This window comes from Chrysochloris asiatica, unplaced genomic scaffold (genome assembly GCF_000296735.1).
Source record: "Chrysochloris asiatica unplaced genomic scaffold, ChrAsi1.0 scaffold00042, whole genome shotgun sequence".
In the NCBI taxonomy this organism is placed as follows: domain Eukaryota; kingdom Metazoa; phylum Chordata; class Mammalia; order Afrosoricida; family Chrysochloridae; genus Chrysochloris; species Chrysochloris asiatica.
This window is the reverse complement of record NW_006408560.1, coordinates 887,241-903,294: the sequence shown is the minus strand read 5'-3', so window position 1 is coordinate 903,294 and position 16,054 is coordinate 887,241. Positions and strand designations below refer to the sequence as shown.

Below are 16,054 nucleotides of genomic sequence, written 5' to 3'. Positions count from 1 at the left end.
GAAGTTTTCATCATTTTGCCCATTGCAAGCTCCCCCACAATCATAGGTGTATTTGTAGGAAAGATAAATACCTGTGTACAAATAGACTCTTTCAAACCATTATTTGTGGGCATATGCTTACTCTTCCTTTCATACTCATTCTGCTTGTGTCTCTGTCCATGTATCTACCCCTAGAACACTGTTGTTCCAGGGTGGTGTATATATCACTCTTTACCCCTATCCCCTTTAGCCATTGCATACCCCCTGTATCTTCCCCTGTCATCATCATTCTTCTCCCAACCTCCATCTTACATATTGCCCTCCCCTTTCTTGTATATTGCCCTCCCCATCAACTGAGTTAACATGTGTCTACCTTTTAGTCAGTGACTTACTCTCCCTTCTCTCCCCATCCTGGTAACCATCAAAGAATGTTTCTTTTAGTATTAAAACCTTTTCTTAAGTTTTTACAATAGTGGGTTCATACGATAGTTGTACTTTTGTGATTGACTAATTTCACTCAGCATAATGTACTCACTCCAGTTTCATTCATGTTACGCAGTGTTTCACAGATTCGTAATTATTCTTTAATGTTGCAGGTGCCAAAGTTTGTTTATCCATTATTCAAAGGACAGGCATTTAAGCTATCTCCATCTTTTTGCTATTGTGAATATTGCTGCAATGAACATTAGTGTGCATATGTCTACTCATGTCCTGACTTATTTCTTGTGGATACCCATCAAGTAGAGATTACTAGGTCATACAGTATTTCTATTGCCAACTTTCTGGGGAAGTGCCATGCCATTTTCCACAGTGGTTTTCCACCATTTTACAGTCCCAACAAAAATGTAGGATGATCTTACTCTCTCTACACCCTTGCCAGCATCTGTTGTCTTCTGATTTTTGTTTTGTTTTTTAACTTTGCTGTTAATGCTGGTGTGAGATGATATCTCATTGTGTTTTATTTGCATCTCTCTAATGGAGTCCTGGTGTGGTGCTGTGGGTTAATGTGCCAGACTGCAAATCCATTTGAACTGCAAGGTTGGTGGTTCATGCTCACCAGCTGCTCTGTGGAAACCCTATACAGGGTCTCTATGGATCAGAATCAACTCGATGGCACTTAACAACAACAACAACAATGGTTAATGGCTGTGAATGTTTCTTCATATATTTGCTGACTGCCTGAATATCTTCCAAGATGCAGTGTCTGTTATAGTCCAACCATAACCCTGTACCCATTTTTTTAGCTCAGTTGTTAGTCTTTTTCTTGTAGACATGTATTTTTCTGTAAGTTTTGGAGGTTAGTCCTTTGTCTGATATGTAATTGCAAAAAAAAAAAATTTCCAGTCTATGGGATCCCTTTTTACTCTTTTGGTGAAAGTTTTTGATGCACATAAGTTCTAATTTTTTAGAGGTCCCACTCATCTATTTTATTTTCTACTGCTTTTGTGTTTTTAGTAATGTTTGACAATGTATTTATGCCATGTACAAAAGCCCCTAGGTTTGCCTCTATTTTTTCATTGATCATCTGTATAGTTCTTGGTTTACATTTAGGGCTTTAATCTACATTGAATTTATTTTTTATCTGGTGTGAGTTATTGATCTTATTTCATTCTTCAACAAATGAATTTCCAGTTTTGCCAGCACTATTTGCTGAAGAGACTATCTCTTCCGTATCTAATGTGTTTTGGTCCTTTGTCAAAGATCAGCTGACTGTATGTGGATGGATTTATTTCTGGGTTCTCAGTTCCATTCCACTGATCTGTGTATATTTTGTTATACCAATGCCAGATTGTTTTGACCACTGCGACTGTGTAATAAATTTTGAGATCAGGGAGTGAGAGGCCACCAACTTTGGTCTTCCTCTTATGCAGTGCTTTGCTTATCTGAGGTCTCTTTCCTTTCCATATAATTTTTTTTATTAGTTTTTCCATCTCTTTAAAGAATGATGCTGGAATCTGGATTGGAATTGGATTATATCTATAGGTTACATTGGATAGTATTGATATATTAATAATGTGAAGTCTTCCTATCCTTGAGTTTGGTATAGTCTTCCATTTTTGTAAATCTCTCTTGGTTTCTTGTAGTAGTGTTTTGTAGTTTTCTTTGTATAGGTCTTTTGTTTCTCTGGTTATATTTATTCCTAAGTGTTTCAACTTTTTGGTGAGTATTGTAAATGGTATTGTTTTCCTAATTTCCTTTTCAGAGCTATCTTTATCTATATAGGGGAATCCAATTGATTTTTGTATATTCATCTTGTACCCTGCCACTTTGCTGAATTTTTCAATGAGTTCAAATATTTTTCTTGTTAGGGCATTGGGATTTTCTCTGTATAGGATCATATTGTGTGCAAATCGAGAGAGTTTTACTTCTTCTTTGTCAATTTGGATACCTTTATAGAAATGGTGATAAATGTTCTTGTTCACAAAGGGAATGCTCTCAGTTTCTCTCCATTGAAAGTAACATTTACTGTTGGTTTTGTATATATACTCTTAATAATATTGAGGAATTTCACTTTTATTCCTAATTTGTTGAGTGTTTTTATTAGGAATAGATGTTGGATTTTGTCAAATGTTTTTCTGCATCAATCATATGACCATGTGGTTTGTTTCCTTTTGTTTATATATATTGTGGATTATGTTGATTGTTATTTTCTAATATTGAACCAGCCTTGCATACCTGGTGTTAATCCCATTTGGTCATGATGTGGGTTTTTTTATTGTTGGTTTTGTTTTGTTTTTTGCATTCTGTTGGTTAGGATTTTGTTGAGAATTTTTTGCATATATCTTCATGAGGGTTATTGATCTATAATTTTCTTTTTTTAGTGATGTCTTTGCCTGGTTTTGGCATGAGGGTTATCCTTGCTTCATAAATGTGATCAGGAAATTTCCAACCTCTTCTATATTTTGGGATGTTGTTGTTGTTAAGTGCCGTTGAGTAGGTTTCAATTCATATAGATTCAGTATAAGGTTTCTGAGGAGCAACTGGTGATTCTGAACTGCCAAACTTGTGATTCAAATTACCTTGCTGTCTAGTGCTTATCCTACAATGCCACAAGTTTGAGTCAAATTAGAGTCATCTCTTCTCTGAGTGTTTGGTAAAATTCATCAGTAAAGCCATGTGGACTTGGACTATTTTTTGTTGGGAGTTTTTAAATTACCTGATCAATTTCTTTTTTTGTTATAGGTCTGTTCAAGTTTTCTACTTCACTCTGTGTTAGTTTAGGTCGGTTATGTTTTTAAAATAATATATCCATTTCTTCTAGATTTTCAAATTTATTGGAGTACAACTCTTCATAGTACTATTATCCTTTTTATTTCTATTAGTATCATTCCTTATGCATATTACTTGAATCTTCTCCTCTTATTTTGGTAGATTTGCCAATGGTTTGTCAATTTTATCAATCCTTTCAATAACCAACTTCTTGTATTGATTCTTTCTATTGTTTTTCTACTTTCTAGTTCATTTATTTCTGCTCTAATCTTTATTATTTCTTTTTTTCTAGTGACTGTCAGGTTACTTTGCTGGTCTTTCTCTAATTGTTGGACACATTGTGTTTATGTGTTGATTTTTATTCTTTCTCATTTTTGGATGTGTGCATTTATTGCTATTAATTTCCCTTTAAGCATTGCTTTTACTGTGTCCCAAAAGCCTTGGTATGTTGTATTTTCATTCTCATTTGATTCAAGAATTATTTTTTATTTCATTTTTTATTTGTTCTAATACCCAATGGCTTTCAAGCAGGATATTCTTCAATTTCCATGTATTTGACTTTGTTTCCTTGATCTTCTTATAGTTGATGTCTGATTTTACAGTGTTGATTATCTGAAAAGATGGTTTGTGGTATTTTGATATTTTTAAATATATTGAGGTTTGCTTTGTGGCTTAGCATGTGTTCTATTCTGGAGAATGTTCCATGTGCACTGTGCTGTTGTTGGGTTGAGTGCTGTGTATAATTGGCTGATTGATATGAGTCAAATTGGTTGATTGTGTTGTTAAGTTCCTCTGTGTCTTTGTTGAGTTTCTTTCTAGTTCTGTACTTTTTTGAAAGTGGTGTATTAAAATCTCCTACTATGAGTGTGTTGTTTTCATTGTAGGAGATGTCAATTCAGCTCCTACTCATAGCAACCATACGCACAACAGAACGAAATATTGGCTGGTCCTGCACTCACCTCACAATCATTGCTACACTTGAGCCCTTTGTTGCTGCCACTGTGTCAATCTATCTCATTGGGGGGTCTTCCTCTCTTTCACTGACCCTCCACTTTACCAAGCATGATGTTCTTCTCCAAGGACTGGTCCCTCCTGATAATATGTCTGAAGTATGAGAGACAAAGCCTGGCAATCCTGGTTTCTAAGGAGCAGTCTGGCTGTACTTCATAGACTTGTTTTTTCATGTGGGTGTCCATGGTATTTTCAATATGCTCTTCCAACAACATAACTAAAATGCATCAATTCTTCTATGGTGTTCTTTATTCACAATCCAACTTTCACATGCATATGAGGTTATTGAAAATATCATGACTTGGGTCAGGCGCACCTTAGTCCTCAAACTTACATCTTTATGCTTGAACATTTTAAAGTGCATCAGAATTGCCTAATGCAATACATTGTTTGATTTTTTTGACTGCTGCTTCCATGAGTATTGATAGACGATCTGAGCAAAATGAAGTCTTTGACAACTTCAATCTTTTCTTCATTTATGTGGATGTTATTTATTGGTCCAGTTGTGAGGATTTTTGTTTTCTTTACATTGAGTTGCAACCCATCCCAAAGGATGTGGTCTTTGATCTTCATCAGTAAGTATTTTAAGCCTCCTTCACATTCAGCATGCAAGGTTGTACCATATATATATTGTAGGTTGTTAATGAGTCTTTCTTCAAGCCTGATGTTACGTTTTTCCTCCTATAATCCAGTTTTCAGATTATTTGCTCAGAATACACATTGAAAGAATACAAGCCTGGTGCACAACTTTTCTAATTTTGAAGCATTCAGTGTTCCCTTGTTCTTTTTGAACAACTGCCTTTTGTTCTATGTACAGATTCCTTATGCACACAATTAAGTGTTCCGGAATACTCATTCTTTGTACTCTTGTCCGTAGCTTGTCGTGATCCGCACAATCAATCATGCATAGTCGATAAAGCACAGGTAAACACATTTTCATAGTCAATAAAACACAGGTAAATACTTTTCTGGTATTCTCTGCTTTCAGCCAGAATCCATCTGATGTCAACAATGATATCCCCCATTTAATGTCCTCTGACTTAAACCTCTGGCGGTTTCCTGTCAATGTACTGCTGCAGCCATTTTAAAATTATTTTAAACAAAATTTTGCTTGCATGAGATGTTAATGATATTGTCTGATGATTTTCACTTTCTGGTGGGTCAACTGTCTTTGGAATGGGTACAAATAAGGATCTCTTCCAATCAGTCTTCCAAATTTCTTGGCATAGATGAGTGTATGATGGTAGAGTTCTCTATTTCTTTTGTCAATTCCATTAGAATTTGATTTATGTATTTTGTGATTCTTTCATTGGGAGCACAGATATATATTATGGTATGTCCTGGTATTCAAAATGACCCTTTAATCATGAGTTAATGTCCTTCATTGTCTCTTATGCTTGTTTTTGCCATAAAGTCTATTTTACCAGAAACTACTATTGCCACTCCTACTCATTTTTTATTGAAATTAGCTTATTGCATATTTTTCCATTCTTTAATTTTTAATATGTTGTCTTCATGTGTGTATGGTGTGTCTCTTGCTGAGAAATCAGAACTTGTTGGTTTTCCTTTGTAGGTGACATTTCATTTTTCCAGAGCTGATTTAAGGATTCTTTCCTTGTCTTTGATTTTAGAGAGTTTGATTATGATATGTCTTGACAATTTTCTTTTGGGATGTATTCTGTTAGGAGTCCGTACAACTTCTTGAATGCTTATCTTCTTATCTTTCTTGATATTGGTAAAATTTTCTTCCAGTAGTTCAGCTGTCTTTTCTGTGCTTTTCTTTGTCTTTTCATATTCTGAAATTCCAATCTACTATAAGTTATTCCTCTTCATGTTGTTCCACATGAATCTTAGATTTTCTTCATTTTGTCATTCTTTTCTCTGTTTGTTCTTCTATTTTACTAGTATTGTGAGATTTATCTTTAAGTTCACTAATTCTGTCTTCCATTGATTTAGTGCCCTTTCAATTATTGTCCATTTCTGATTTCTTACTATTAATATTCTGGATTTCTGTTTGCAGATTTTTTATTGTTTCCAATCCTCTATCTGTTTTGTTTAATTGTTCCTGTAGTGTTTTTCTGAATTTTCCTGTTTTTCTAGACCTTTCTGTCAATCATTTGCTAGTGCTTAAATATCATTCTACTGAATTCTTTTTCAGGTAGCTCCAATGACTTTTTTCCTCAAAACATTTTTCTAGCTCTGCCTTCTGGTCATTTATTTGAGCCACTCTATGTTGTTTCTCTGTGTGAACAGAAATTGTCTGCTGCTTTCAAGACATTGTAATGTTGATGTATTTGGATTTAAATGATGATTATATGTTGGTGTATTCTTAGGCATTCGCTAACTGTCTCCTTGTCGGTGAGATCAGGAGATGAGCTTGTACAACATTCTCTGTTTGCTGTTCGTGCAGTTCGGTTCAGGGTGGATTTAGGTGATGTTGGTTGTTGTTATTGATCTGGTGTAAAACAGCTGGCATTGGCTCTTGCCTAATTGGTGGGACTGAATAGGGTATGGCTGTGGCTGGATCGTATGGTCACAATTGCGGTTTCCTGTCAGATGAGGCAAAAGGAGAAAACACTCACACAAGAGAGGAGGAAAACAAACCAAACAGGAAACAATAATGGAAAAAGAAAATAGATAAGAAAAAAAACAGGCAATGGCTTTCTTTCTATCAATAAGCCGTATGCCTCTGTGCCACCTACTGGCCACTTGAATTCACAGCCACCCAAGAAAGTTCAAGATGGTCATGCTATGCTTGCTAAGCACACACAAATCACAGTCTCTTTTTTTACTTTTTTTTTTTTTTCTCAACCCCACACATCCATTCAGCTGCTTCTCCCAGTGAGAGCTAATCCAGGGCTGACCGGGACCAATTTTGCAGATTTGGAGCAGGGCCTGTGTGAGTCAGGTCACTGCGGATAGCTCCTTCCTCCATCAGTGGGACACACAACCTTGGCACTCACTTCCTTGCAACTCCAGTCATCAGGTGAGTGGGAGCTTCCCTGAGGGTATACATGGGTGGAAGCTGGCCTCGCCTCTGGTCACCAGGGGATTGTGGACAACAAGAAAAAGCATCACACCTTAGTCTCTGCAAGCCATAGGTAGGTTTCTGCAATTTCTGTTTACACAAATATGTTTTCTTGGTTCTGAAGCCATTCACAAATGCTCAAGATGGCTGTAGTAGGTCGGTTGGATACCACAGCCCAGCAAATCACTCCTTTTTTTGCCACATCTGCTCAGTTCTCCCTCCTAGTCAGCATTCAGTGCACTTCTCAGTCCGTTCATCAGCAGCTCAGAGTTCTAGGACTATCATGTACATCTGTTTCATTTGGTTTTCCATATCTTTGTTGCAGAGGGTCTATATAGCCTTTCTGTTTAGTCTGCCATCTTGCTCCGCCTCTCCTAAATCTCATAGTTATTTGCTTTCAATATCTTTAAGTATCCTAAAAACAAGCAAAGCCAAGAAAAATATCTCAGAAAGGAAAGATGACTACAGATGAGAACTTGGCAGTCCGTCACTATGAATGAAAGACCAGTCATTGTAGTGCACCAGGAACTTTTGGCAAAGTAGGAACTAGCATTTTTGACCTTCAGCAAAGTACCAACATTTTGTCTTCCCCGATTACCATTGATTTCCCCTGATCCCAAATAATGAGTGTGAGGGTATCATGTTTAGCCTTCTCCATATGCATAAGGCACTTGGCAGCTTACCTTAATGTCTTATGTCATGTTACATTTTTTCATCAGGACCAAAAGAATTTCGACCCAGTTCAAATTGAACAGGAGATGCAGTCCAAGTTGCCACTGTGGGAATGCCTTCAGTTCCCACTGCCCCCACCATGGAACAGTACTAAACGTCTAGCTACGATTCATGAGCTCATGCACTTTTGTACAAGTGGTGAGTACATTCCACTGTCTTAGCCTAAACTCATTCATTGGAAGCCATATGGGCCTCATAAGGTTATACTTTTATTAGAAAAAAAAAAAAAAAAGCCTTTTTTTGATTATTGAAAGATCTTTCAGAGACTGAGGTGGGTATTTTGATTGACCACAACTTTCTTATCTTGAATAGTGCCGTTAATAATGGTGTGATAGCTATGGTGCATGACAGTTTTCAATCTGATGCACTGGGTTTATTTTTTTTTTTTACCACAATCAGAATCATTTCCTCTTTCTCTCCCTCCCCACCACATCTCCCCCTTGACAACAGTGGAGTTGACGTGGTAATCCCTATGATAGCTAAGAGGATTAAGGGTCCATATATTTTTAATAACATATTTCAAATAAGTAAAAAGCCTCTCATCCCAAAATATCATAATCTTTTCCCAAGACATTGCCTTGCTTCCCCTCCCTGCCTCACCATTGTACTCCTTTATCATCATTGAATATCACATAAATATTACAATAGTATTGCAGAGACACTATCTGAAAAGTGGGAAGACCAAACTTGACAATGAAACTTTGCCTCATTCAGAGATATCTGTCTGAGTTCTCACCTAATATTTTTCTGGTAAACCTTACATGTCTCTTATCACAAGTCAGCCCCACCAATAAATAATAAGAAAATGTCTAGAAGAAAATGCAACATTTCCTCCCTAATATCCAATCTGAATTAGTAGATAAGACATCATAACATTAGACATTTTTTGTTGTTGTTGTTGTCATGAAGTCCATTTGACTCAACCCAATGTGTGTCAAAGTCGAACTGTACTCCACAGAGTTTTTAAGACTGACCTTTAAAAACCAGATGACCAGGCCTTTCTTTCAAGGCACTTCTGGGTGGGTTTGAGCCACCAACCTTTTTGGTTCATCATTGAGTACTTCACATTTTTACCATCTGTGCATGTATGTTGTTGTTGTTGTTGTTAGGTGCCATCTAGTCAGAATGAAACACTGCTCAGTTCTGCGCCATCTTCACAAATCATCGTTCAGCTTGAGACCATAGCTGCTTCTTCTGTACCACAATCTATTTCATTGTGGGTCTTCCTCTTTTCACTGACCCTCTACTTTACCTAGCATGATGTACTTCTCCAGAGATTGCTCCCTCCTGATAATATGTCTGGTGTAATGTGTTTGTGTGCCTATATTTAAAAAAAATCAAAGCATTATATATACTGCAACATAAGAGACAATTATTGAGTGGCCCTGTGTTGTAGATTAGAAAATTCGTAAGATTATATCAGTACCCTACCTTGAGGAACGAAGAGGAAGAAACATTAATTCAACTAGATCCCCAGCACTTTTTTTCTTTTCTTAATGAATTGAGGGAAAGTTTACAGAGCAGATCAGTTTTCCATTCATATACATTTTGTTTCATCTCACTGACCGCAATTTCCACAATTTACCGTACTTCTTCCCTATGTTTCCTGTTTCCATCCCTCTGTCTTTTCTATCCCTTCTGAACCGTGTCTTTGGACAAATGCTGCCCTTTTAATCTCAAAACCCAAAAACCAAACCTACTGCCATAGAGTTGCTTCCAACTCACAGCAACCCTATCTAGGGCTTCCAAGACGTAAATCATTACAGGAGCAGACAGCCTCATATATAGCTGATTATCCTAAGGAGTCTTGTTGTGACACTATGGATCAATGTGCTGGGAAGCAAAGTCAGTTTGAACCACAAGGCAAGTGGTTCAAGTTCACCCGCCGCTACTCAGAAACCCTATACAGGGTCTCTATGGGTAGAAACTAATTTGATGGCATTTAACAACAACAACAAAAATTCTAAGGTGTGTATACCTCTCAGTGTTATTGTTCCCCATATGGAATTATCTATTGTTGGCTGAAAACTGATCAAGAGGGGTTGAGTTTATTTCCAGATTTGAAGGGTGACTAAGAAGGACATTTTACATGGCTCCCCTTTGATCAGCTGTTATAGTTTGGATCATCATTTTTCTATTGATCTAATCATGTGGAGTCCTGGTGTGGCACAGTGGGATAATACACTGGACCTCAAGGTCAGTTTGAACTGCAGGGTCAGTGGTTCAAATTCACCAGCCACTCCTCAGATACCCTGTACAGGGTAGCTATGAGTCAGAACCAACTTGACAACATATAACAACAGCAATCATGTGTCCAAATCTGCTTATATATTTTTTTCCTATAGTCAACAAAATTGAAAACAAGACTATACCAAACAAATTATTGTAGCAGCATCTTGTTGTTGTTGTTAGGTGCCATTGAGTTGGTTCCAACTCATACCAATCCTATATTCAACAGAACAAAACACTGCCTTTCTTGCACCATGTTCACGATTGTTGTTATGTGTGAGCCCCTTGTTGCAGCCATTGTACCAAGCCATCTTGTTGAGGGTCTTCCTCTTTATTTTTGACCCTCAACTTTACTAAGCATGATGTCTTTCTCTAGGAATTGCCTTGCTAGTCTCACTTCTAAGAAACAATCTGGCAGTACTTCTTCCAAAACAGATTTGTTCATTCTCTGGCAGTCTATGTTTTATTCCATATCCTTGTCCAGCACCATAATTCAAATGCATCATTTCCCAGTTATCCTGTCCACCTTTCACATACAGTTGAGGTGATTGAAAATACCATGGCTTGGGTCAGGCATGCGTTAGTCCTCAAAATGACATTTTTGCTTTTCAACACTTCAGAGAGGTCTTTTGCAGCAGATTTGCCCAATATATCATTTTATGTCTTCACTGCTGCTTCTATAAGCATTGATTGTGCACTCAAGTAAAATGAAATCTTTGACAACTTCAATATTTTCTCCATTTATCATGATGTTGCTTGTTGATCCAGTTGTGAGGATTTTGGTTTTCTTAATATTGAGTTGTAACCCATACTGAAGGCTGAAGTCTTTTATCTTCATCCTAAGTGCGTCAAGTCCTCTTGGCTTTCAGCAGGCATTATCTGCATATTACAGGTTGTTAATGAGCTTTCCTCCAATTCTGATGCCAGGTTCTTCTTCATAGAGTCCAGCTTCTCAGATTATTTGTCAACATGCAGATTAAGTAAATAATATCTTAGACTTCCCTAAAGTCATGAAATCTAAGTTTTAAAAACTCTGCTTTAAGATGTATTGCTTTGACACCTAGCTAACAAGCATGTAACACTGTCTAGCGCTATTCTGATTAAAAGCTAGCAGCTTTTTCACTGAGAGGTTAAATCATGATTGGAATCAGAGAATAAAGAAACAAAAAAGTTAGTGGAAGTTCTTTTTCACAGTAAATCTCTATTTGATCTATTTGACTTGTCCAGATTGCTCCATGTTTTCATGCTTCCCACATTCTATTCTGGAACCTTCATATAAGTAAGGGAGACAGAAAGATAATTACAAAGTACTTTATTCAGAACAACCTCACTTCCAGGTTATGTCCTCCTTATTCTTTATGAAGAAAATATTATATTAAGGGATTTTTTTTTCTTCTGTCTCTTCCTTGTCCTTCTCTCCTTAGCCTCTTGTTTTTGTAATCATGGAAGAGAAAAAGAATGTCTAAATAAAAACAAACATCAGCAATTCCTCATAGCCCCTCCATAAACAAGAATGGGAAGTAAATAAAGAAAGAATTTGGCCTAAAAAGCAGATGTGGATAGCTTGTAGTCTGTGTTACTTAAAAACTCCTTTTTAATCTCACCTTGAGATCTAATTCCAAGAACATTGTTTATATCCAGACATTCATTTTTATGAAGAAGGATGCATCAGAGAACTAAACACTTTTATAATCAAAAGGAGCCTCAGAATTAATTGAATCTAAATCTATTTTCAGATAGATATCTGAGATCCTGGGAGGTTAAATTCTTTGTCTTAAATTATAACAGTAGTGGTAATACCCAAACTAACATCTGGTCTGTTGATGCCCAGACAAGCACCCCTCCACTCTATCACTCAGCAGGAGAGAGGAAGAAAATCACAGTAGAGATCGGATTGTATGATATGCAGGCAGTGGGCTTCTATGTGCCCTAATTGGCCCTAGGCCTGGGGATAACCGACGCTTGGTGTAGTGCAGTCAGCGATTTGATTCAAGTTAACAACTGGAAAGGCCATTTAAGCTCTTTAAGGGCAATGGGAGAAAAGGTCTTTAAGAACATCTGGAATCATCTTCTTGATGTAAAATTCTGTGAGAGTTTATAATATAGACCATAATTTCGCAGAACAAATTCTACTTGCTACTTGAGGCAATATCCTGAAGTGTTTCTCCTTAAAAGAAGGAATTTTAAATTACATGGACATGTTTGTTTGGCGAGAAAACAATTAACCTAAAAAAGAGAAAAGCATATGCTGGTTCTTCCTTCTCATTTCATTTCTAACCCTAACCCAATTGCCAAACACTTCTCTCTTGATTCCTTTTTACATTTTCAAGTAGGTTTAGAAATAGAAAAAGCCAAACTCTTGAGTACTGTCATAGCATCACCTCATGGAACTGCAGAACGACACAATTCCTAATGCGACTCAAAACATCCATCCTTTCCCTCTACCCTAACTCGTTCCATTTCTCCTTTTGCCTTATGACATAATTCCATTCTCTCTTGGCCCTGAATTATGCATATACAGCCCAGAGTTGTTTTTACTTTTGCTACCAAACCCTTAACGCTTCCACTTTTCTCTTTCCAAAACCAAACCTGATACCCTCTCCAATTTCTCCCTTCACAGTCCTTCCTATAGCAGGAAATGGTAGCTATTTTCTACCAAAACCTAGAGATAACCTTTGATTCCTCTTTTTTAACTCCCAACCTACAACTATTTTGCCACCTTTCATTTTTTTACCTACAGTCTTTCCTTCACACAACAACCAGAAGTAAGAACCCTTGTAAAATGTTACTCAAATCTTCTCAACTCATAACCTATTTGTGCCTTCCATCTCACTCAGAGTAAAATCCAACCTGTCTGCCACCCACTTTTCAAGTTCATCACCTGCCATTTATCACTTCTCATTGCTCCATTTGACTCTGTCTGAATTGACCTTACTGCAATTCTTTGAACGTGTCAAGAACACCCGTGTCTCAGGGCCTTCATACTTGCTGCTTTTTCAACTCTGATACTTTTCTCCCAGATTCCCACATGGCTTGCGCCCCCCATTTCTTTCATATTTTTGCTCAATTGTTCAGAGGATTTTTCTCAGATTCATGGTGTGGTGCTGTAGGATCAGTACTGGACTAGGAACCACAAGGTTGGCAGTTCAAACTCACCAGCTGCTCCTCAGAAACCCTATAAAGGATCGCTGTGAGTCAAAACCAACTCGATGATAGTTAACAACAACAACTTTATATAAAATATACAATCAGGAATGTATTCACTGATTCTTTGACTGTGTGGTTAGTTTGAACCACAAGGTCATTAGTTCAAATTCACCAAATGCTCCTTGGAAACCCTATGATTTGGAACTGATTTGATGACACTTAACAACAACCTTGAACTTCTAGTGTGTGCAAGAGCTAAATTTTGATTTTTCTTTGAATCCCAGGTACCTATGACAAAGTTGGATACACAGACAACAATAATCAGTGGATGAGTGAATGGATGAATGAAAACTCATAAGCTTTGAAGTAGAATTATAGAAAGATTCACATCATCAAAGGTCTTTCCAAAGCCCCAATGAACAGGAAAATCTATTGAATATAACAATTTGTGTTAGATACAAGTGAATAATTTCTGTTTACTTTTGCTCTAAAATGTTAAATTTAGAACCATAGGATAAACACTGGACTTCTCTCATAGGATAAACACACAGTAGGCAGTTCAAGCCCACTAGCTGCTCTGCAGAAGAAAGATGAGGGTTTTGGAGGAGTGGCTGGTGAGCTTGTGGTTAGCAGTCCTGTGCTTATCCTGCAGCGCCAGGCGCAAAAGAGTGTTGCTGTTTTGTGCCGTTGGAGTCAGTTCCCAGTCATAGCAACCCAGTATAGAGTTTCTGAGGCGAGCCAGTGGGTTTGAACTACCGACTCTGTGGTTAGCAGTCCAGTGCTGATCCTACAGCACCACACCAGGAGTTCCAGTGACAAATATGGGTGAATATTTACCAGAGGAGTTTTGGAGTCACATGGCTGCAGACTGAAAGATATATCTTTCCAGGAAGTCGCTGGAGAAGGATGTCATGCTGGGTAAGGTGGAGGGTCAGAGAAAAAGAGGAAGACCCCTAACGAGATGGATTGGACGGGTGGCATCATTGATGGACTCAAGTGTGGCAGCGGCAGTGAGGTTAGCCCAGGATCGGACATTGTTTCGGTCTGCTGTGCATGGGGTCGCTATGAGTCTGTTCCGACTCGATGGCACCTGACAACAAAAACAACAACAAAGATATATAGTCTCAAAAACTCTGTACAGGGTTGCTCTGAGTTAGCATCAACCTTCCAGCACTCAGCAACAGCAGCAGCAGCGATGGTACCATGGAAAATACATGTATATTAATCTGAACACCTAAATCTGACTAAGCTTCAGTCGTTTGGGAGCATTCCCTTGAAAAATCATTTCTTGACTGTGTAGTTTTTTGATTACTGGACACATCTGAGAATTGTCACAGAAATGTGGGGCCAGTGTTTAAATTCGACACCTAATCATCATAGTGTGACCTCTTGTCAGTCTCGCCTGAAAGGCTCCCTGGTTGACTCTCTATAAGGCTTGTGTCTTGTGATAATAAGATCATTCCTAGATGCATGGCTTCCTCTTTCCTATAGAAGTCTTGAGCTGGAATGAAGTAGAACGAGCCTTCAAGGTATTTACGTTTGAGAGTCTGAAACTCTCTGAGGTTGATGAAGCGGGAAAATTGAAGCCTTCAGGGATTATGTGTGGAACAGATTCTGAGGTCTTCAACATACCATGGGACAACCCTGCCAGATTTGCTAAACAGATACGGCAGCAATGCATCATGAAAATGAACACTCAAAAGGCCAAGAACCCAAAAGGTACAATGCATGGAGGGAAGAAAAGGCATTCTTGATTTTTATGAATGACATTTTTCTAGTATTGTATCTCATGGATTCTCTTTACATTTTGTAGATATTGAAACCAAAGATAAAATAATATTTGTGGATGACACTTGGTCTATGCAAGATAATGAGAACAAAGAAGAACTCTCAGATTCCAAACAGCCTGATGCTAGTGATATGAAGCATTCTGATTCGAATAGTACGAAACCCTTTGACTGCAGCAACAGAGAGATGTCAGAACAGGAGAGTAGCAGCATGAAGAGTCAGACCCAACCCGAGTCTTTGGGTAAGAAAAAGTGTGTGCGTGTGTATACTAAGGATGCTGTGTTGTTATGGTTCCAACTCATAGCAACCCTGTACAGGGTTTCCAAGGAACAGCTGGTGGATTTGAACTGCTGAGTTTGTGGTTCAAAATCCAGTGCTAATCCTATAGTGCCACACCAGGAGTCCAAGGATGGAACAGAGCTTTAAAAAACACCCGAAATCATCTGATGTATAGAGGTACCTGGGTTGACTTAATAAAAAATGAATTATTACCTTTATTTAAATCCTAAATATAAATGTAATTAACTTACATAATTCATTGTAAAGCAAGCATAATAGGAAAAACATTGCATTATACATCGATGTTCATTGTAGCACTATTCACAATAACCAAAAGGCAGAAATACCCTAAATGCCCATCAACAGATGGATGGATAAGCAAAAGGTGGTTCATACAGACAATGGAATACTCACCAATGAAGAGAAATGAAGTCCTTATGTATGCCACAACATAGATGAGTCTTGAAAACATCCTGCTAAGTCAGTCAGTCAGTCAGTCATAGAAGTATAAATATTATATGATTCCACTTATCTGAAATGTGTATGATAGCCAATCACATCCAAAGCTTACTAGTGGCTATCAGAGGTCAGTGGAAAGGATGGGGAGAAAGGGGATCACTGCTTAAGGGACCCTAAGTTTCTGTTAGGGTG

The 16,054-nt window shown here is 37.7% G+C and overlaps 1 protein-coding gene across 1 annotated transcript in view; it reads left to right on the top strand.

Moving 5' to 3' along the window:
- SPAG17 (sperm associated antigen 17) overlaps positions 1 to 16,054 on the top strand; it is a 324,904-nt gene that overhangs the window by 142,655 nt on the left and 166,195 nt on the right. The window contains 3 exon segments of the mRNA XM_006861302.1: positions 7,948 to 8,098; positions 14,828 to 15,055; positions 15,150 to 15,365. Coding sequence (XP_006861364.1) covers positions 7,948 to 8,098; positions 14,828 to 15,055; positions 15,150 to 15,365 — 595 coding nt within the window.